Genomic DNA, 22,599 nt, shown 5'->3' with positions numbered 1-22,599 from the left:
AAGTTTAAATGATTTTTTCCCAAGATCAAACAGCGAGAAGGCGATAGAGCTTGGATGGAAATCATGGTCCATCTGACTGCAGGCTAGGCCCCTACTCCATCCTGCCCTGTCCATGTATAACTGATCCTGCAGCATTCCTTTAACTCAGCCGCTTGGCAAGTTGTGTACCAAGATGTAAATCTCAACACCTTATACTTCAATAGTAATTTGATATCTAAGATGTAGCTCTAGATTCTTTTCCTGAACCCCAGACTTGTTTTCTAATTGCACTGTGGCCCTGCTGTGATAAAAGAAAGTAAGTAATCTGCAGTCTTCTTCTCTATTATATTTCTTCCCTCCCTTCCTTCCCCTCTCCCCCTCCTTCCTTCCATTCTCTCTCTCTCTCTCTCAATTCAGAAAGTTCTTTTCTCTCTTAGAGCAATTCATTTAGGGATAATGAACCTCATCCTTTCCCAGTTCTCAGCCTACAGTGCTGAGTTCTGGGCAGTGGCGGGCAGTATACTGGTGAAAAAGAAAGAGCTGCCAAGGACCAGCTCCATCTGGGTTTGGTATCCAACACCAGCAGAAACAGGTCACAGGTAGAGAACACTTGCTCTGCAATCTGGCCTCCTGAGAACCAGATGGTATTCTGGGAGTCAGCGGGTATTTCACCACCTTTCACTGGATGAGTCAGATCCCAAGATGGGTCTTCCCAGCCTCCTCCAAGCCAGGCGTCCACCCTCCAGCGCTGGCTGGGGAAATGACCAGCCCCCCAACTCTCTTGTTTGGGTTTTCCTTTCCAAATTGCACACCACGGTGGGAGAGAAGGCAACAAATACTTCAGATCTGAAATTCTCGTTTTTGCTTTTACACTGGGGAAAACCCTCCTTAGGCTCTGGGATAGAGTTAAACTGAGGCACCAAGAGTTGTCCCTGAGTTTCTGGCTACTTGAGACACCTGAATATTGTCACTATCATAGCAAACTGAACTTCCACCTTGCTGTGTCACTAAGGGTTTATTCCATGTGTACTCAGAAGATTAGAATTTTCAGATTTCACAGCCACTTTATAATGGTAATAATTTTTCTCTCCATGATACATGCAACCAACATACATATCAAATACACAACATAGTGAATCCCCATTACTTTGGGACATGAACTTGAATTTATGGACTGTTAGAGGGCTCACAGAAGAACTAGCCTTTGCAATCAGTTTAGCTCAAAATAGGTTGAGATAAGAAGTATGTCTGCACAGGGCAGATTTTGCTAACTTAATCCTCAAAAGAATTTCTAGTAAACAGAGGGAGAAATAAAACCGTAGCTTTCATTCAGTTAGCACTTAACTTTCTCACGACAAATCAGAAATGAAAACAAAACCTTTGTACAGGAGGAAGTAAGGTAGATGCCGGACTAGGCTTCATTCTGAAGCACTGTGGGCTATAATTCCTGAAAAATGCTAAAGGAATGGAAACTGGACTCTTCAAACTGCCTTTTTCTACCCTATGTAAACATGTCTACTCCGCTGCAGCTGTCCACAGATAAACTCAGGGCAAGTGGAGTTCAGAGTCACAGAAGCACATAAACTCTGAACTGCAGCTCAAGGTAGGCTGCTGGCCTTCGAGGATTTTAATTATTTTTTTCAACGACTAGAAGGAGACTAAGTAAACCAGGATGAATCAACAAATGACAGGGGAAGCTCTCTATTATTACTACAGCTGGAAAAAAAAGTGTGGGGGGACTTGATTTAGAACGTATTAATTTTAAGGATCCAACTTAAGACTATGAAATTCTACAAAAAAATGAAATCCTTTCTGCTCTTTCGGACTTGTCTTTGCTCTTAGTTTTTTTTTTCTTTTTTTTTTTTTTTAAATTTATTTATTTTTGGCTGTTTTGGGTCTTCGTTTCTGGGCAAGGGCTTTCTCTAGTTGCGGCGAGCGGGGGCCACTCTTCATCGCGGTGCGCGGGCCTCTCACTGTCGCAGCCTCTCTTGTTGCGGAGCACAGGCTCCAGACGCGCAGGCTCAGTAGTTGTGGCGCACGGGCCTAGTGGCTCCGCGGCATGTGGGATCTTCCCAGACCAGGGCTCGAACCCGTGTCCCCTGCATTGGCAGGCAGACTCTCAACCAGTGCACCACCAGGGAAGCCCCCCTGCTCTTCAGTTTTATTAAATGTCTTAGGGTCAAATTTTCATCAAGTATACAGATTCAACTGGGCACAGGAAAAAGAAACCAATTAAAAAAGAAAAAAAATATTAATATTCACATGTGCCTTTCCTCTTTCTTACCTTTTTGGTGATGGCAGTGCTTACACACATTAGGGGAAGTTTGGTAGTCGTACAGAAGCATGAGAAGGTTACAGGGGAGTTATTAGGAGAAAAGGAAAGAGAAGATAAGGAAAGCATAAAAAGGACATCGGTCCATATGAACTATCTGTTTTTGGTAGTAATAAAAACTTCAAAAATACCAGTAATGCCACTTAGATGTACTTTGGTATCAGGATCCAGGATCCTTCTTCCAGAGAATTAATTAGGTACAGGCACTGGTTCCTGTTATTTGAACCCATCGTTATACATCTTGTTTTGTAAAATGGTTTTGACCAAAGTGAAATTTGATTTTGAAAAAAATGTTTAGATGAAAATTAAATTATACATGTTACTTTTTACCTCCTCTATAAAAATCCAACTGAATTAAATTCATAAATTCATTACCCAAAGATGCCAACTGCTTGTACAGATCATGAGCACCTGTACAATGTCATTGCTTCGACCAGGGTTTTAACCCTTCCATTTTTAGCCAACTGTGGTACCCCAAAGTTCTGGCTAAGGGCCTGGATTTTGGGTGACTGCTTGGGGCAGAGCTGTTCTCTTGCAGCTCCTGAAAACCGGACACTAGGAAAATAACTTGAAACAAATTCTGAAAGTCTCTGCTAACAACATGCCTTAATTGAAAGTAATGGAAAGATGAAATAGAACATTTTTCATCGAGCAGTTGATGAAAACCAAGCCAAGGAGGAAAAAAGCATAAATGTCAAAAGGTAAATACGTTTAATCTCAAAGGTTCCCAGGGGAAAATAACAACATCCAAAAAACTGTATTAGCTTCTTCTGTGACTGCAAGAAACCCAGCAAGAGAAACCAAGATTCCTGAGTTTGGAAACAAATTATATCTACCAACATTCCTAGTATGACAACTTCTATTATAGAAAAAGAAACTAAGATGGAAGGAAAACATTCTAAACTTGAAAGCTGGAAGATTCTACAACGTATTTAACTAAATAAAAGCAGGCAGGGCAGGAATTTTTGAACTGAAGGTAGAGACCCATTAGTGTTTTACATAATCAATTTACTGGGTTGCAACAAGAATTTAAAAAAAAAGAAGAAATAGGATAGGAAATATTAGGATACATGACATATGATAAGAGAAAGTAGTCGTTTCATAAGACATTGATTCCATTTTTGCACACGTGTGTGCATGTGTGCACATGCATTTTGTGAAATAAAGTGTACTTTATGCTCTGGGTTTCAGTCAAAACATTGAAGAGCCACTGGCCCAGACTCTGCAGATTTCTTATCTAGGAAGGGAGACAGACCGGCTGGTTTTACAGTCATGTCTAGCCCCACTGGTTTCTCACAAGATCAATTTAATGATTATCCAGACCTGGTCCCACTCTGCTCAGCACTGGGACAAACGGCACAGGTGGCTCAAAGGAATGACGACCCTAACCTCAGTGTTATCAGCCATTACCAGTACATTTAGGGGCACAGATGCAATGTTACTCTCACTGATCCAGTGGCTCTTCTGGGCAGAAATGGTCTCCATGGTCCTTCTTTCCATGTTTTCTTCAGTGTGTCTGACCTGGTCACTAGCAATAGACAAGCCCCTCTGCCTGTCCAGTGGTACAAGGTCTTGAAAGGATTCGATTTAACAGAACAAATGAGGACTCACTGAAAAGGCCAGTAATTCCTACTTGCAAGTCTAAAAAACTCGAAGTAAAGATAATTGCCCCGAAAGGAGGGATGAGCATATGTTTTCCTTGGCTTATTTAAAAAATAATCCTTTCCGTCTATAAAATGAATATATATGAGTAGAAACATATTACTGATTACTGGAAAATGTGATGTGAAGGAGAGAATATATCAGGCACTTTTAACCGTGTTCGCTGTTATTTATGTCCTTGAATCTCTCTGTACTGTTGACCACGGAACATGCCCTTGAGATGTCCAAGTAAACACAGTTTATAAGGGAAAGGTAACAAAGCGTCAGGAATAATTCTCATGTTCCCACCTCTGCACCTCTACCCCATCCCTACGTGCAGAAGGAGTTGACACTAAAGTTTGGTATCATTCTTATTTTGTATAAACGAAGAAAAAACCCTCATTTGCCACCCCTGTTTCTTTCTCCTGCTCTAGGTATGTCCCCAGACTGGCCTTATATCTAGAAGTGGGGTCCAACTTGGGTTAAGTACCAATAATAGAAATATGATTATCTGTATCACACAAGAAAAAACTGATCTTTGATTTACTTAAGAATGAAAGTGGGCCTGTCAGTTTGGCTGACTTAGAAGATAATCCTAAGCATGTTTGTGTAGAGAAGTCAAAGAAGTCAAAGGTCTCCTCTCTCTAAACCCTGGCAGATATTGTCACACACACACACACACACACGCACAAAAGAGAGAGAGAGAGAGTGAGGTAGAGTGACATGGATGATTTGGCATTAACTTGATTCTGGGAAAACCTCTTGAACTATGTCATGCTAACCTCACCTTTCTATTTAAAGGAGCCCATACAGAATCAGAAAATGTCGTAGCTTCTCTTGCAGCTAGGTATGGCTATGAGACCAAGGTTGTTAATGAGATGTAAACAGAAGTGTTGTATGACTTCCAGTAAGGCTCTAGAAAAGGTGATATGCCTTTCATTCTCCTTCCTGCTGGCTGGGTTACAGATGTGATGGCTGGGGCCTGTGCAACCATCCTGGGCTACTAGGCACACCCTGATGACTGAGTAGATGACATACCAGTCGAGACTGTCTACCCTGGATTTCTTTTACATGGCAGAGAAATAAACTTATATTTGCTTTGGGCCACTTTCTTCACTATTGCTGTTATGTGTGGGTGAACCTAATCCTAGCTGATTCCTTTGTGAAAATAAAGCCTACTTAGAAACGTGATAGCATTTTTCATTTCTGTCATTTCAGTTTGCACATAATTTGAAAGCTATGCAGTGTTTTCTTTCTCTGCACAACAGTAACTCTGGGACTGAAGACAAGGTTACATTTCTAATTTAGAAAAGATGTGAGATTTGCTCAAAGTTTTGCTGATAAAAAAGTTAAAATTTCTGAGGCTGAGAGTGGCTGTAACGCTTTGATAGATGCCTCAAAGCTATGTCACTGAAGGTAAGTGAGAGAGGGTCTAATCGAAAGCTCCACAGATTTAAATCAAGACAGCAGAAACCGGTACGTCAGTTTGCGGTAGAAGAGGACACACGGTAGGTCTCAAGAGGGTTTCCTGTTCACCTGACTTTAAGAACTGTCCCCACTCTAAATTCTATCTCCTCTGTGTACGTGTTAAACAAAGAAGTGTTCTTTGAAGGCAAAAAAAACTAGTTTCATAGTTGTTTTAAATATTTTTAGAATTTATTATTAAACTATTGCCTGACCCTAAAAAGTAAAACCAATCTAGTCGACCAAAACATTCATGCACTTTTATAAAACAAACAAAAAAGGACTAAACAAGACTGAGGTGGGCTGGGGTAGACTAGGGCAATCAAAAGAAGGTACTCATATCGCTGGTGTCTAAAATTCAGTATGTCTGTGTGCATGAACACTTGAATATATGAAAAATAAAAATTAAAAAAACACCTCTCATTCTTTAGGACATAACTGAACATCTCAGTGGGCAAGAAGGAGTTTTTAGTGGATGAATAAGCCATCCTCACTGCCTCTGGACAGCAGGCTTACAAGGGCAACCTCTGAGAAATCTCTTCACTTCTCCACGTTGAGTTTGTAGAGAGAAGGTCTCGCCGGGGCTCAGGCTGTCTGATCCCTCAGGTCATCTACTGTCCACATCTCTACCATTCCCATTATCAAGGGAAATGGAAGAGCATGGATGGCTATATACAACCATCACTCCTGCTAGAAAGTAACGTAAAGGCCCTGACCCACTCAACATGACTGTTGGCATCCAGATTTAGCTCTAAAAAAAGTAAAGACTTGACCACATACTAATGACAGCTGCCAATCTACGCCTCTAGCCTCAGCCTGTCTCCTAAATTCCAACCTATATTCCTCCCCCGCCTTGCATAAATAACAAACATTAACATTTTGCCACAACTGCTTATTTTCCTTTTACAAAGAAGTAACACAGCACAGACAGAGCTGAAGGCTATCCTCGTGCACGGGTACCAGTTCAGCTCCTTCCCTTCCTCTCACGGTCAGCAATTCATATTAACTTGGTGCTTATGCGGGTCATGTTTTCATTCTTCTGCGCATGTCCAAAGGCATAAACAAAATACGGTGCTGTTTGTATGTTTTTTAAGTGTGTGAGACTGTATTTACAATTCCACGAGCTGCTTTTTCACTCAACATTGTATTTCTGAGCTCTTTCCTTGTGGAAATACCCAGAAGTAGTGCTGCTGGCTGTGAAGGACCCACATCTGTAACTGCTAACCGAGTCCTTTACTGGGGAAGGGGCCAGTTAGATATAACCCTTTGGCCTCTCCTTCCCCTCACTCATTCTCTTCAGGAAGGTGGACTGTCTTACCTGATGGGAAAGGGGCAGTTTGGAAAGAAACCCCGTCTTCCAGTGGAGTCCTGATAACAGTAACACTACAAAATCATTCCGGAAGTTCTCATGGATCAGAAACTGTATGCTCTTCTCCATGACCTTTAAGGACGTGGAAAATATACGTCCAGTCTGTTTTCTCTGCCATATCGCTGAGCTGGATGAACTCCCGGTGATTCCGTGAACACATACTGACCTTTCTCCCCTCTGTCCCCCTTTACTGGATTAGATCTTAAACTTTTTTCAAAACCTCCCTCAAACGCCATCTTCTCAAGGGAGTCTTAATGGAACCACTATTGAAGAACTGTCCATTTATCTCTACCAGTAATTGAAAGCATAACATTTCAGATCGGCATTTGTTCCCCTCCAAATGACCTGATCTAACCATGAAATTCATCTCTGCCACGTCTTATACTCCAGCTAAACTATCCTCAGAACCCACCAACTCTTTCCCATCCACATATTTGTTCTGTGCACTCTGCCTAAAAACCATTTCTCCCTAACTCTGCGTGTCAAATAACTTCAGATTTTAAATCAATTTTTCCTTTTTTAAAAAAATCACAAAAGTAATGCACACTAATTGTAAAAATTTCAAGAATACCAAAATACGTAAAGAATACAGTGAAGGTCACCATGACCCCATTTCCCACAGATGAATAAAAGTAATCATTTGATATACTTCTTTCATACCTTTTAATTGCAGGTATATATTTATTTCATAATTTTTAAATGCAAGAAATACATTATAAATATTGTTTGGCAGCGTAATTTCTTTTACATTATGTATTGTGAACTTCTTTCCATGTTCTATATACATCTATTCTTTTTAATAACCTTGATGTTACACCAATAATACCATACTTTTCACTTTTTTTCTTAAAGCTTTATGTTTTAACGTTCACGTTAAAATTTAATCCATCTTTATTCAGAATAAATTGTGATGAAGGACTCTAAAGTTTATGTTTAAAAATTAATAGTCAGGGGACTTCGCTGGCAGTCCAGTGGTTAAGACTCCACGCTTCCACTGCAGGGGGCACGGGTTTGATCCCTGGTCAGGGAACTAAGATCCCGCATGCTGTGTGGGGCAGCCAAAAAAAAAAAACAAGAGTGCTCCAGGCAGAGAGAAGAGCCAGTGCAAAGATCCTGAGGTGGAAGCACCCAGTGTGTTTGGGGAATAGCAAGAAGACTAGTGTGGCTGGGTGGAAAAAAAAAAAATTAATAGTCAAATGTCTGAACATCATCAGTGATACATCCACTGGCCACTGATTTCAAATGTTACCTTTATCAAATTATTAATATCTACATATAATGGAGTAAGTCTAATTAAGGACACAGGTATTCCTTTGATACCAGTTTTCTTTGTTTATTCCTCTTTTTTGTTATGGCAGTATTATCTTGTTTTGATATCTAGAGTTAAGTAAATCATCCATCATTGTTCTTTAAATTTTTTTTCTTGTCTATCCTCATCATTTATTCTTTTAGAATCTAAACAAATGTTGCTCTTGATTTAACGATGAAGCTCATCTTCCTCTATTTTTACAGTAACCATAGGAGGGCGAAATTTTCCACCCCAAAATGTGTCTCTTTGACATGAGGATTATTTTATGTTGATTATTCTTAAGAAACAGAAGACTCAGGAATTCTTTCTTTTTACTTCCTCCTTAACTGCCTGAAAGAATTTAGGTAAAGGGCTTGATCCAGGAACAGCACGTTCACCAGAGATACCTACAAAGAATATGGGTCAGGTGTAGGTGGGGGGGTACTCGGCAGGGCCTGGAGATCAACGTCCTCTTTGTGTCCCACTGTCTCTGCATAATCAAGGAAACATTTGTTTACCAAACATTTGCTTTTTCATCTTCCTGTGAATTGCCTGCATAACCTATGAAGTCCCAGACACTACAACCTTCTCCTTAGTCCAGGATGACATATATACTTCATTTTACCTGACTGTCTTTGGAATCTCTCATGTTCTGATTCCCTGTACGTACATGATTAAATTTGGTTTTTCTCCTGTTAATCTGTCTCATGTAAATGTAATTATTAGGTCAGCCAGAAAAACATGCAAGGGTAGAGGGAAATTTTTTCCTTCCCCAACATAATTACTGTGCTATACCATAATATGGTATGATATATAGCACAGTAATTTTATAGTAATTTACATGTTAGTTTGACAGAGGAATGATGATAACACTGACTATTCCCATTCAAGAACATGGCATATGTGTATGAAAACATGACAACCCAAAATCTATGAGATGCAGCGAAAGCAGTTCTAATAGGGAAGTATACAGCAATACAATCCTACCTCAAGAAACAAGAAACATCTCAAATAAACAACCTAACTTTACACTCAAAGCAACTAGAGAAAGAAGAACAAACAAAACCCAAAGTTAGAAGGAAAGAAATCATAAAGATCAGAGCAGAAATAAATGAAATAGAAATGAAGAAAACAGTAGCACAGATCAATAAAAATAAAAGCTGGCTCTTTGAGAAGATAAACAAAATTGATAAACCTTTAGCCAGATTCATCAAGAAAAAAGGGAGAGGACTCAAATCAATAAAATTAGAAATGAAAAAGAAGTTACAACTGAAACCACAGAAATACAAAGGATCATAAGAGACTACTACAAGCAACTCTATGCCAATGAAATGGACAACCTGGAAGAAATGGACAAATTGTTAGAAAGGTACAACCTTCCAAGACTGAACCAGGAAGAAACAGAAAATATGAACAGACCAATCACAAGTAATGAAATTGAAACTATGATTAAAAAGCTTCCAACAAACAAAAGCCCAGGACCACATGGATTCACAGGCGAATTCTATCAAACATTTAGAGAAGAGCTAACACCTATCCTTCTCAAACTCTTCCAAAAAATTGCAGAGGCGGGAACACTCCCAGACTCATTCTACGAGGCCACCATCACCCTGATACCAAAACCAGACAAGGATACCACAAAAAAAGAAAACTACAGGCCAACATCACTGATGAACATAGATGCAAAAATCCTCAACAAAATACTAGCAAATTGAATCCAACAGCACATTAAAAGGATCATACACTATGATCAAGTGGGATTTATCCCAGGGATGCAAGGATTCTTCAATATACGCAAAACAATCAATGTGATACACCACATTAACAAATTGAAGAATAAAAACCATATGATCATCTCAATAGATGCAGAAAAAGCTTTTGACAAAATTCAACACCCATTTATGATTAAAACTCTCCAGAAAGTGAGAATACAGGGAACCTACCTCAACAGAATAAAGGCCATATATGACAAACCCACAGCAAACATTATTCTCAACAGTGAAAAACTGAGAACGTTTCCTCTAAGATCAGGAACAAGACAAGGGTGTCCACTCTCGCCACTTTTATTCAACTTAGTTTTGGAAGTCCTAGCCATGGCAATCAGAGAGAAAAAGAAATAAAAGGAATCCAAATTGGCAAAGAAGTAAAACTGTCACTGTTTGCAGATGGCATGATACTTTACATAGAAAATACTAAAGATGCCACCAGTAAACTACTAGAGCTAATCAATGAATTTAGTAAAGTCGCAGGATAAAAAATTAATACACAGAAATCTCGTGCATTCCTACACACTAACAACAACGAAAGATCAGAAAGAGAAATTAAGGAAATAATCCAATTTACTACTGCAACAAAAAGAATAAAATACCTAGGAATAAACCTACCTAAGGAGGCAAAAGACCTGTATGCAGAAAACTATAAGATACCAATGAAAGAAATCAAAGATGACACAAACAGATGGAGAGATATATCATGTTCTTGGATAGGAAGAACCAATACTGTGAAAATGACTATACTACCCAAAGCAATCACAGATTCAGTGCAATCCCCATCAAATTACCAATGACATTTTTCACAGAACTAGAACAAAAAATTTTACAATTTGTATGGAAACACAAAAGACCTTGAATAGCAAAAGCAATCTTGAGAAAAGAAAAAAAAAAACACAGCGCTGGAAGAATCAGGCTCTCTGACTTCAGACTATACTACAGGGCTACAGTAATCAAGACAGTATGGTACTGGCACAAAAACAGAAATATATATCAATGGAACAGGATAGAAACCCCAGAGATAAACCCACGCACATATGGTCACCTAATCTATGACAAAAGAGGCCAGAATATACAATGGAGCAAAGACAGCCTCTTCAGTAAGTGGTGCTGGGAAAACTGGACAGTTACATGTAAAAGAATGAAATTAGAACACTCCTTAACACCATACAGAAAAATAAACTCAAAATGGATTAAAGACCTAAATTTAAGGCCAGACAGTATAAATCTCTTAGAGGAAAACACAGGCAGAACACTCTATGATATAAATCAAAGCAAGATCCTTTTTGAGCTACCTCCTAGAGTAATGACAATAAAAACAAAATAAACAAATGGGACCTAGTTAAACTTAAAAGCTTTTTTTGCACAGCAAAGGAAACCATAAACAAGACAAAATGACAACTCTCAGAATGGGAGAAAATATTTGCAAACGAAGCAACTGACAGAGGATTAATCTCCAAAATTTACAAGCAGCTCATGCAGCTCAATATCAAAAAAACAAACAACCCAATCCAAAAATGAGCAGAAGACTTAAATAGACATTTCCCCAAAGAAGATATACAGACTGCCAGCAAACACATGAAAGGATGCTCAACATCACTAATCATTAGAGAAATGCAAATCAAAACTACAATGAGGTATCACCTCACACCGGTCAGAATGGCCAACATCACAAGATCGACAGACAATAAATGCTGGAGAGGGTGTGGAGAAAAGGGAACCCTCTTGCACTGTTGGTGGGAATGTAAATTGATACAGCCACTATGGAAAACAGTATGGAGGTTCCTTAAAAAACAAGAGAGTTATTGAAAGACAAGAGTCCTGCTTTGTGCCTTTCAATAACATTTTATGGTTTTCTTTCTATATGCTCGTTTCTTATTAAATTTATCCCTAGGTATTTTATAGTTTGGGGACACATATAAATAGGATATTTCCCCTTTTACAGTATCTGTCTATTGCTGATATAAAGAAAAACTATTACATACTTACACTGCATCCAAATAACCAACCAACCAATTTACTTAAAATAAATTTCTTGAACTCTCTATTATACAATCGTACTGTATATAAATAGTGGAAAATTTATCACTTCCTAATATTTATACATTTGTATTGTTCTTGTTTTATTACATTGGCTAATACTTGCAGAATAATGATGAATAATGATGGTGATCATCATAAGTATTCTTTTTTTTTTTTTGCGGTACGCGGGCCTCTCACTGCTGTGGCCTCTCCCGTTGCGGAGCACAGGCTCTGGACGCGCAGGCTCAGCGGCCATGGCTCACGGGCCCAGCCGCTTCGCGGCATGTGGGATCTTCCCGGACCGGGGCACGAACCCGTGTCCCCTGCATCGGCAGGCGGACTCTCAACCACTGCGCCACCAGGGAAGCCCCATGGTAAGTATTCTTGTCATGGCCTGAATACGTTCGTGTACATTTAGGACTTCAATATTTAATATGATGCTGCTTGTTAGTTTCTGTTTTTCAAATCTGTTTAAATTCTTCTATTGCATGAAGTCTTTATCATTCCATTGAGATACCTCTTTCTTCAAGTAAAGAGTTACTTCTTTACTCTGCTTTATTTTGAACTGGATAACCAAGCACTTAGTAACTTGACATAGTTCTTTTAAACTTCAGGTAGTTTTTAAAATTTACATTACTTACATCAAAACATTAACGGCTAAAAGAACATTTATGGTTGAAGCTAGCAAGAGGCTGAGACTTTTAGAAAGCCCTAAGAATCCAATCTTCTCTCCCCTCCCCCCAAAAGATATAAAAAGTTCCACACAAGAATACACTACTCGTTTAGTGACAGTCAGCTTCCTTATATTCTTTACTCAAAGTTCTACTAGGTTTTCTTTGCGTGAGAACAGCGCAATATTGTAATTATATCAAACATTGCTAAAAGCTTAAGAACAACCTCATGTAACTGCAATTTTCTAAACTACAATTTATACATTAAGTAAGGGTAGATGGACTCTTCTCAGGATCCTCAGGCTAAAAGTTCGCAGCCAAGATGGGGGAAGATAGTAGTCAAACAATATAAATTTAAAGTCACTGCATAGTGGACATTTTTATTTTTAATCCTCAAAAAGGTTATGCATTTTAAAATCATTTTATGTTAACTTTCACAGCACTAATCCCTGCAAGACAGTGTTTTGACAGGGGTCTTATTTTAACTCCATGTTTTATGATGGAAAGCAGAACTACATTACTACGAGCACATTATTTAGAATACACATAAGTCCTAAGTAGGGATAGGCTAGATAACTCATTGAAAATAAATTTGCATTTTGTGGCATACAAAGAAACAGTCAAGGTCAGGTTAGACATTCCTAAGGTTCAAAACTCCTTTCGAAACTGTTTACTCTTCTTATTTAACTACTCTTTTAATTAATGAACGACTGCCTCAAAAAACCACCGGGCAAATATGCCAATGTTTACCATAAAAAGCCTAGAGGAAATCCAGGCATGTTTACCAGTAGATAAGTTATTCAGTAAACTGATGTGTATTATTAACTTTTCATTTAAAAAAACATTTATTTAGTGCTGGTTACACGCTAAGCATAGGGCTATGTGATAATGGTGATACAGAATGAAAGTGCACATTTAGGAAGCAGTAAAGCACAGTGCTAAGAGCAAAGGCTCGGTGCCGGGGCTTAGACTCAAATCTCTGCTCCCCCCTTGCACTAGCTGTTAGCCTTTGGGCAACTACTAACTCAGTTTCTTCACCTGTAAAATGGGGTGTATTATGGCAACTGCGTCCTAGGGTTGGTATAAGACATATTAACATATGCATAAAACACAGAGGAAGTCCCCAGCAGGATGCCCAGCACACAGCAGGTCCTCAAGATGTGGGTGGGGCCAGGATACTGGAGACCTTGCACCGTGCAGGACAGTCCCACAAAGATTTGTCCCCTGCCCCACCTGACTTTCCTTCCACTCTCGTAGTTGGAAAACATGATTGTGATTATATGACCTTAGAGCCCTCCCCACAATCTGTTTTACATAAAAACTCCAAATCAAGCTATCATTTTTAAGGAATGCAAACAAGAGTGCAAACTGAAGGAAAGTTAACTTTGTTTTCTTTGGAACTTTGCCAAGAGATGTTCACTTTGGCAGAACATCGCATCACCAGCGCCGATAACCACTTGTGACATCTGAGGTGCCAAAAACACGCCTAATCCTTCTGCACTTGTGGCTGTCCTGTGAACGAATTCTTGTGTATGTGCAAGCACTACTCAGAATATCTTTTAGTGTAGTCGGAGTAGTTTTTCTAATAAATACATACTGAAATACATATCATGTTACCATAAAATAGTTTCATATCACAACTAACACATTACATTGTGTTTTGAAATTACCTGTAGAAGGTTACAGTACCTGAGTTTTATTTACGATAGTCAAGTGTTTGGTATAAAAAGAGGGAATGGCTATGCTGAGTTTAAGAACACACTGGGCTACACAACTCATTCAAAGTCACAGCTGATACGGAACGGAGCTGGTATTTGAACCAGGGTTGTCCTTAGAATGCATGTTTGTAATTTTTATACTTCTGAGGTGGAAAATTAATGGATGCTCCCCAGCTCCATGGAGTTCTTTGAATTGGGGAGTCATTTACTAGATATTTTACTCAGAAGCTCAGAATATAGCAGTGAACAAAAGGGCCAAAGACCCAGTGCCTTAAAGGATTTATATTCAGTGGAGAGCCAGGCAGTGTTCACACAAATGCCTGCATGTCTAGTGGAGCAGCACAGAGGATGGGGGTGCTGTGGGGGGGCGGGTGCTCTTTCAGCTAGAATGCATGCAGAAGGCCTCCCTGACACATAAGCAGAGACTTGAGAGAGGCAAGGGAGCAGCCCATGTAGTTATGAGAGGGCTTTGAGAGTGCGAACAGCACGTGCAAAGGCCCTGATGTGGAAGGCGGCGGGGAGCACCCATGCCAGATGCTCAGCAAACTGGGGGAAAGGCAGGGCAGGAGATGAGCTCAGAGGGGCAGATGGTGGAAGAGATTATGTTTGGGTTTATTCTGAAAGCTACAAAGCCGGATGGTCTTAGCAGAGTCAGGATGGAGTGTGACTTGGGCTTCAACAGGACCACTCTGGTGGCATTATGGAAACAGACTCTGCGGTCAGGGAGGGGTGCGGGGTGGCTGTCACACAGCCCAGGAGAGAGATGGTGGTGACCTGAACCAGGTGGGGCAGCCATGTGCCAGGTGTGGTTGGGTCACATCCATTGTGATGGACTGGGTTTGGGGTGTGAGTAAAAAAGAGGAAGGAAGAATGATTTCAAGGCCTTTGACAAAAGCACCCAGAAGAATGAAACTGTCATCAACTGAGATGGGGAAGCAGGACTGGGACCTATGGAAAGAGAATCAAAAATATGGCTTAGAAATTTTTAAGTGTGAGGAGGCATCTGGATATATGGTGGTCAAGGAAAGGTCCTGGCTACGTGTGGAGATGGTCAGTCAGGTCCTAGGGTGAAAGTATAGGGCAGCAAGAGAAAGGATCTGAGGATAAGCCCAGGCACCGGGACGATGCTTCAGCAAAGGAGCCTACAGAGGAAGGGGTAGCTGGAGGAGGGGCAGAGGTTTTAACAAGGGAAAATTCTTGTTTTATGTTATTCACATGTACGATGTTACCAGCATATCTAATCCTTTCCTAGGGTAAAACTCTTGCACAAGTGCACCAGGAGATAAGACCAAGAATGTCTGCTCATCACAACATTTCCTATTTATAATAACACAACAACTGGAAACAACCTAAGTATCTGTTGACAAGAGAACGGAGAAGTGGTGGTATTTTCATAGTTGCTAGATGCAACTGGTTAGAGAAGATACAACACCACATTGCTTTTGTAAATTCTAAAATCCTTTTCCTGTTATTTCAGTAGTGAGCGAGTAAGACTTTAAAATTTAAAGAGGGAACTGTACTGGGTATCATGTGCACCTGTGAGTTTGCTGGGTTCCAGGGCATTCGCTTTCTCCCTGGTAACTATACAGCATTTCCAGGAGGACTCCAGAAGGATCCCCATATTTCCAGAAGGATTCCCCTAACCCAAGGGGAGTCATCAGGTCTGCTCAGAATCTCAGATGCCTTCTATGGATAATGGTCCTAAACGCCTTTGTCTGAGAAGGGAACAAGCAGTAGTGTTTTCCATTGTCAGAACACAGATATTCTTCACTTGAAAGAATGCATTAGTATTTGTGAAGGTTTATCTTAAAAGTAAAGATCGTCAGCATCTTAACGTGGTAACAGCAGCTGGCGTCCACTGTTCTGTTTGGGCCAGAGTCACCAGGGTCTGTGCTTTTCCAGCATTACTGCACTAAGCCCTGAAAACAAGACTTGAGTTAGGTAGGGAGAAACCAAGATTCGGGGAGGTTACTCGCCCTACCTAAGGTCACAGTGGGCACACAGCAGAGAGCAATTCAAATCCAGGCGGCTGAAGCCTGCAATCTAATTCGTGTGGCTGCTCTCCATTACCTGGATTTTCAGTATTATAGCAGAAAATGACCAATAAACCATACTGGAATCAAAATGAATACCCCTCACACACAAATTAGTCTAACTTAATATTATTCTAAGTGAATTCCACTCAAGCATTGGAAGATCAGGTTGTAAAATTTGGTGACCTGTAATTAAGAGGTCCTACTCCTAAGTTTTAAAAAAGTTTATGAAAATCGTTGATATATACTAAAGAATATATGTAAGTTAGCAGCAATAACTAAAAACCCGAGCATCAACACCCCAAATCCAGGACAGTGGGCACTTCTAGTGGGGAGGGCAGAGAAATGAGATTGGGGTTGGGGGCATGACTTCTAATAATTTCCCATCACACGTGGGATCTTCCCGGACCAGGGACTGAACGCGTGTCCCCTGCACTGGCAGGTGGATTCTTAACCACTGAGCCACCAGGGGAAGTCCCTTTTTTAAAAAAATCAGTCTGTAGTCCATGGCGGTTTATCTATTCTGAAGGCTGGTCATTTGTCTGTTATCTTTGAAAATGTTTCCTCCCAATCTGTCACATGCCTTTTTAATCTTGTATCTTTTATCATGAAAAATTTATTTTTAAAATGTATTCCAAATTACCAATCTTTTTGAGTTTGAGCATTTTTTTATCTTAAGAGAGTCTCCTATATACAACGACTTTTCTGTGGACATAGACTTCAGACAAACCCATACTACTGCATTTAACTTCTGTAGATGGATGTTAAAATGGGGGTCTTTTGCCTGACACCCCAAAACCATGTCAATTGCTCACGTGCCAAAGGACAACGCTAGACCTAGCAGCACGTGCAAAGGAATTGTTTGAAAATACACTTTGCATCCCTTAGTCCAAGAGATACCTTTCAAAGAAAGGGGTTGACAAGAAATCGTGGGGAAGGATTTCTTCAAAGAAAGTTATGGATGTGCCAGCCCCACTCCACGCCTCCAGTGGGAAGGAGGCAGAGCTGCTGCCCCTTTTCTGGAGCTAATGAATGAGGCTGTAGCAGAACAACTGGAAAGAATCAAGAGTGACACTGCCATCAGGGGACCGGGGTATGAAAAATGTCCATGAGCTGAAAAGAAACAGCCCATGACAGGGTTGTGCGAGAGATGTAACTGCATTCCCACTGATGGTAGGTCAGAGGTCGAAGGGCTGTGGTACCCTGAGACCAGGTGTGGAACCAGCAGCAGGATTTTCTGAAATGGAGATATACACAGAGGTCTTCTGCCAAGAGTGTGGGAGAGGCCAGACTGGTACCATCGAATGGCCAACCTTCAACCCTGGAGGGGCCAGAGTCGACCTAAGTGCAAGGTGAGGGGGGTCAGAGAAGCAGCCACCTTCCCCATCCCACTGTCGCCTAGAGGCAGACCCAGGAAGGCAGGGTGAAGCTTCAATTTGAATGAAATTTGGAGTTTTCATGAGACTGGACCCATATCCTTTTAATAAAATGAGACTATTTTTGTGATCAAAGTGACTAGAGGAATGTTTTAAAAAATATTTTAAAGGAACCAGATATTAACTGGGAGCAAGAGCAATCTACCATAAATTTATTCCAAGTGCAAGGAATGAACCAGCCCACAGAGCGGGCTTGACCAGGCAGCGGGGAAAGAGCTTGTTCCTTATTCCCACTGTTCAGGACACTGACTTTGCTCCCAGCATTTCATGGAGCTGCAGCATCAATTTGCCACCTTCGTGAGAGTTTAACACCACAGGTCTTGAGTCTTGTGGTCTGTACTGATCTAAGTCACTGGTGTTACACAGTTATACATAATGGACCATGATCTTTATATATTAAAAATAATATAAAAAGAGATATCTGTACACTCATATTCATAGCAGCATTATTCACAACAGCCAAAAGGTGGAAGAAACCCAAGTGTCCATGGACAGATGAATGGATAAACAAAATGCGTTACATACATACGATGGAGTATTGTTCAGCCTTAATTCATCAGTAAGGGAGTTCTGACAAATGCTACAACATGGGTGAACTTTGAGGACGTTATGCTAAGTGAAATAAGCCAGTCCCAAAAGGAAAAGTACTGGTATGAATTACCTAGAATAGTGATGTTCAGAGACTGAAAGTAGAAGGGTGGTTTTAGGCACTGGAAAGACGGGGAGTTGTTGTTCAACGGATACAGAGTTTTAGTTTTGCAAGATGAAGAGTCCTGGGGATGAATGATGGTGACGGTTGCACGACAATGTGAAAGCATTTCACTGAGTGGTACATTTAAAAATGGTTAAAATGGGAACTCCGTGGTGCTCCAGTGGGTAAGACTCCATGCCCCCAACACAGGGAGCCCCAGTTTGATCCCTGGTCGGGGAACTAGATCCCGCATGCATGCCACAACTAAGAGTTCGCATGTCACAACTAAAGATCCCGCACGCCACAACTAACACCCAGCGCAGCCAAAATAAATAAATATTTAAAAATTGGTTAAAATGATAAATTTTATGTTCTAAGCATTTTGCCACAGTTGAAAATAAAAACTAAATAAAAAAGGAAATTTAACCTCCATTAGTCATGTATCAATAATGGAGTGAATAATGAGAAGTGGCTAAGAATTATCCTGTCTTACCATGTGTCAGGTGCCATGCCAGGACTTATACATGGTCTCATTTAATCCTCATTTCAAACCTATGAGGCAAGTCCTATTAAAATCCTTACTTTACAGATAAGGAAACTGAGGCACAGAAGGGTTACCTTGCCTAAAGTTACACAACTTGAAAGGAGTTGACAGAGATACTCTGATTCTAGAACTAGGCTTCTAAACCTCTGGCAGTGGGCAGATTTCACTGTCACTGAACTATCTCCCATTTACAGCCTCTTAGACTACAAGAGATCATAGAAACAATTCACATAATTATTGACATTTGCATAGCTCTCTAGGTTTAAAAGCACCTTCTCTTTTGATATTACTCATTAAAATACTGCAGCACAGGTATTCTCCTTTTATCAGAGAGGACACAGAGACTAGAGAAGTTAAGTAGATGGCTTCAAGTCATGTTACCAGGCAGGGTTCCGATTCCACAGCTTCTAACTCTGGGCCCATGGCTAACTATCCAGATCCAATTCCTTGTCTAGTCCAGCTTCTCATTTTTCAGATGAGACTGCCTACAAGGGACACGCCCAAAGATGCTAATGGCTTGTCCAAGGTCACACAGAGAGCTAGTATGTTCTGTGTGCATCACCAGCATATGCCTTTAAAAATCCTTAGCCATGACAACACATATTCTATAAATATGTGTTGATAAAGGAAGGATTGGTACAGAGGCAGAGAGCTCTGTCAGCATAAAATAGAGTGCTTTTTTCTAGAAACTCTAATTTGTGGAGTTGATGCTTTAGAACCTACACTTCACGTAAGCGTCCAACTTTTCAGTGCCTGCCCTTACTCAACCTCCTCCATTAGCTCTACAATTATGCTGTTATCAATTGAGCAAATCCACTTAGACAGCAGGTCTAGCTGCTCTCATAGCGGATTTCGTACCCAAGCAGCAAAGTACGCGAGAGCTGTATAATGCAGACCTTTGAGAAATGAACTACATAAATCCTCATTTGATCCTGACTGTATGTCTATAAGGCATTCTTAAAACAGACTCAGCCACCCTGAGTGATCTTTTTAACGGCCGAGTGTAAAAATGCAGAGCTAAGATCTTCTGTCCAGCAGAATCTTTTCATGTAAAATAACTCACTTCTGAGATACAAGGCTAACGATCAGTGTGAAAAAAGCAATTGCTAGACTTGATTAAAGACACTCACGCAGTGAATGTAAATTACTTGTTGGCATGTGAAAATCTGCCAGTGTAATGCCTCAGATGTCAAATTAAGGCGATATTCCATGAATCCTTGTTTACCTTTTTCTTTCTTACAACCTTAATATTGTGGGTGGGATTGGGGCTGGCACGGACTGAGCAAACTCTATGGCAGTGTCCCCCTCTTTATGGCTGGAATGTCCAACAAAACCCAGAGAGAAGCAGGTACCACAAAGAAGAGCTTCACAGCAGCAAAACATCTGAGGTCTTACTAATAAAAATGTCCTAGTCTAATGGTTGGGAATCTCCCCTCCATTAGGCCACAAAACCACACTCAGATTCAACGAAGAGCCGACTGATTTCATTTCAAGTAATCAGTATTACTATAACTGCTAGTATTGGCTAACATTTAATGAGCATTTTCTCCTGTTAAATTACACACACAGTATGCTCCAGCAGGGCAGGACTAGGTCTGCTTTGCTCACCGCGCCGCCACAGCTCTGAGTTGCATGCCTTGTATGTGTTAGGTTGTCAATAAATATTTGTTGAATGAATAAATAATCTCATTTGGTTTTCAAAATAACCCTATAAGGTTTGATACAATATTGTTATCACCATTTCTCAGCTGAGAAAGCTGCGGCTCAGAGGTCATTACACTGTACCCAAAGTCACGTGGTCAGCAAGTGTCAGAGCTTATATTCTAAACCACATGCACCTGACATCAAAATCTATGGTTCGACCACAATGTCATGTCACTAGTACAGCCCAGACCTTAGGGTTTTTCCAGTACTGAGGCCATCTCTGAAAGGTGGGCTTACAAGAATATATTTCAAGTCAGAATGGATCTCACTCTGTTCCAGCCATCACCTTTCAGATTTCTTCAATATTCTTCAAAAACTACATTTAAAAAAAGTGACTTACCTACATATCCTTCTTCACCAACCAGTTTCAGGGCAATTTTATCAGCCAACACTGAAGAGTTGCCGTGGGCAATGTTGGCAAAGGGGCCAGCGTGCACAAATACAGGCGTCCCCTGTGGAAACGGAAGAGCAAATTTTAAAAAGCTATGAGAGGGGCTTCCTTGGTGGCGCAGTGGTTGAGAGTCCGCCTGCCGATGCAGGGGGCGCGAGTTCGTGCCCGGGTCCGAGAAGATCCCACATGCCGCGGAGCGGCTGGGCCCGTGAGCCATGGCCGCTGAGCCTGCGCGTCCGGAGCCTGTGCTCCGCAACGGGAGAGGCCACAACAGTGAGAGGCCCGCATACCGCAAAAAAAAAAAAAAAAAAAAAAAAGCTATGAGAATCAGTTATTTCCTACTATAATTTTGATAAGCCACTGTTTTAGCTGTCTCAGTGACCATGAGATAAACCTTATTTCATATTATTCTGCATTATATTGTTACAAAGAATGGAATTAAACCTTGATGGTCTAAGAGGCTTGTTTAAATTGTTTATCCCCATTAAGAAATTAACCAATTCAAGAAAAATCTAATCATAAAATCAACACAATAAATGAATCGTGGGAATCATGGCAGGGCAAGTACATTTTATTATAAGCCATTTTTATATTTACAATAATAATCTTATTCTGATTTTTAAAAACTCTTTCTCATTGTTCCTCTTACCTGTTAATTGTTTAAGTTAAGTCACCTGGTAATTATTAAAACAAAAGAAAAATTTCACCCATACTAAAATGTTAGTTACTAAAAAGGCAAAAAAAAACAAATAAGGGAATTCTCAAAAACTTTAGATTTTAATTATTTAAACAAAATCTGTCATATAGTCATTTCTTACTTTCATTTCTACACTTCTCTTTTGTCAAAGAGAAGAGACTGTAGCCCTTGCTAAAAAAAAATCACCCACGTGCACTAAATTGTTTAGGCTGTATTCAGAGTCAGCTGGGGCCACTGAGGTCTGTGTGTGTGAACCCTGGCTCCACCTGTGAAAATACAGGTTGCCCTTTCACTGACACGGGGGAGGCAGGGAGTGATGCAGGGGATGGGGCCTGGGAGCCATGGAAAGTTCCCATGAACCAGGATGGGCTGTGGGCGAGCATGTTTCAAAGCTGAGAGAGGTGAACAAAAGCAGGAAGAAAGGCAGTGAAAGAAAAATCGTCACTGAGAGTGAGAAGGAATTGATCAAATCCACTCACAGTTTTCTATTTACTTTTCCCCCCAGAGTCCTCAGGAGGGACAGTCACAGAGTACGGATACGGCCATACAAATGTCTGTGGAAATAATACACTGGGATATGTGTTTATGGAAATGCATACATGCATGTTTACTGTCTAGATCTCCACCTGTCTATCCATCTATAGTTTCTCACTTCTACGCAGATAAGCCTTTTAAGTGCTTTGACGGAAACACTGTTTAAAAGGTATTAACGCCTCCATCACCTCCTAGCCTTTGCCAGTCCTAGGACATGGCTGCCTGTGGAAAGCTAGTAGCGGGGCTAATGAGAAAAGTTTAAAGAGACAAGGTCACAGGCTCCAGCCCTGGGTGGGCGGCTGGCTTCACTCCCCTA

General features: G+C 40.6%; 1 protein-coding gene across 6 annotated transcripts in view; it reads right to left on the bottom strand.

The window, feature by feature from the left end:
• The window catches only part of MTHFD1L (methylenetetrahydrofolate dehydrogenase (NADP+ dependent) 1 like), a 225,912-nt gene that overhangs the window by 121,451 nt on the left and 81,862 nt on the right, over positions 1 to 22,599 (bottom strand). For all 6 annotated transcript variants that reach the window (XR_016395253.1, XR_016395255.1, XR_016395254.1 and 3 more), the window contains one exon: positions 21,002 to 21,113. Coding sequence is in view for 3 of the 6 variants with exons in the window: in XM_022559240.2 (XP_022414948.2) it covers positions 21,002 to 21,113 (112 nt within the window). In the remaining 3 variants the exon portion in view is untranslated. The remainder of the gene's footprint in view (positions 1 to 21,001; positions 21,114 to 22,599) is intronic.

The sequence above is a fragment of the Delphinapterus leucas genome, chromosome 12 (genome assembly GCF_059928025.1).
Source record: "Delphinapterus leucas isolate spDelLeu-1000000601 "Yukka" chromosome 12, BTC_Dleu_Yukka2, whole genome shotgun sequence".
Lineage (NCBI taxonomy): Eukaryota > Metazoa > Chordata > Mammalia > Artiodactyla > Monodontidae > Delphinapterus > Delphinapterus leucas.
Note: the sequence above shows the minus strand (reverse complement) of the source record. Positions and strands in the feature narration are given on the sequence as shown.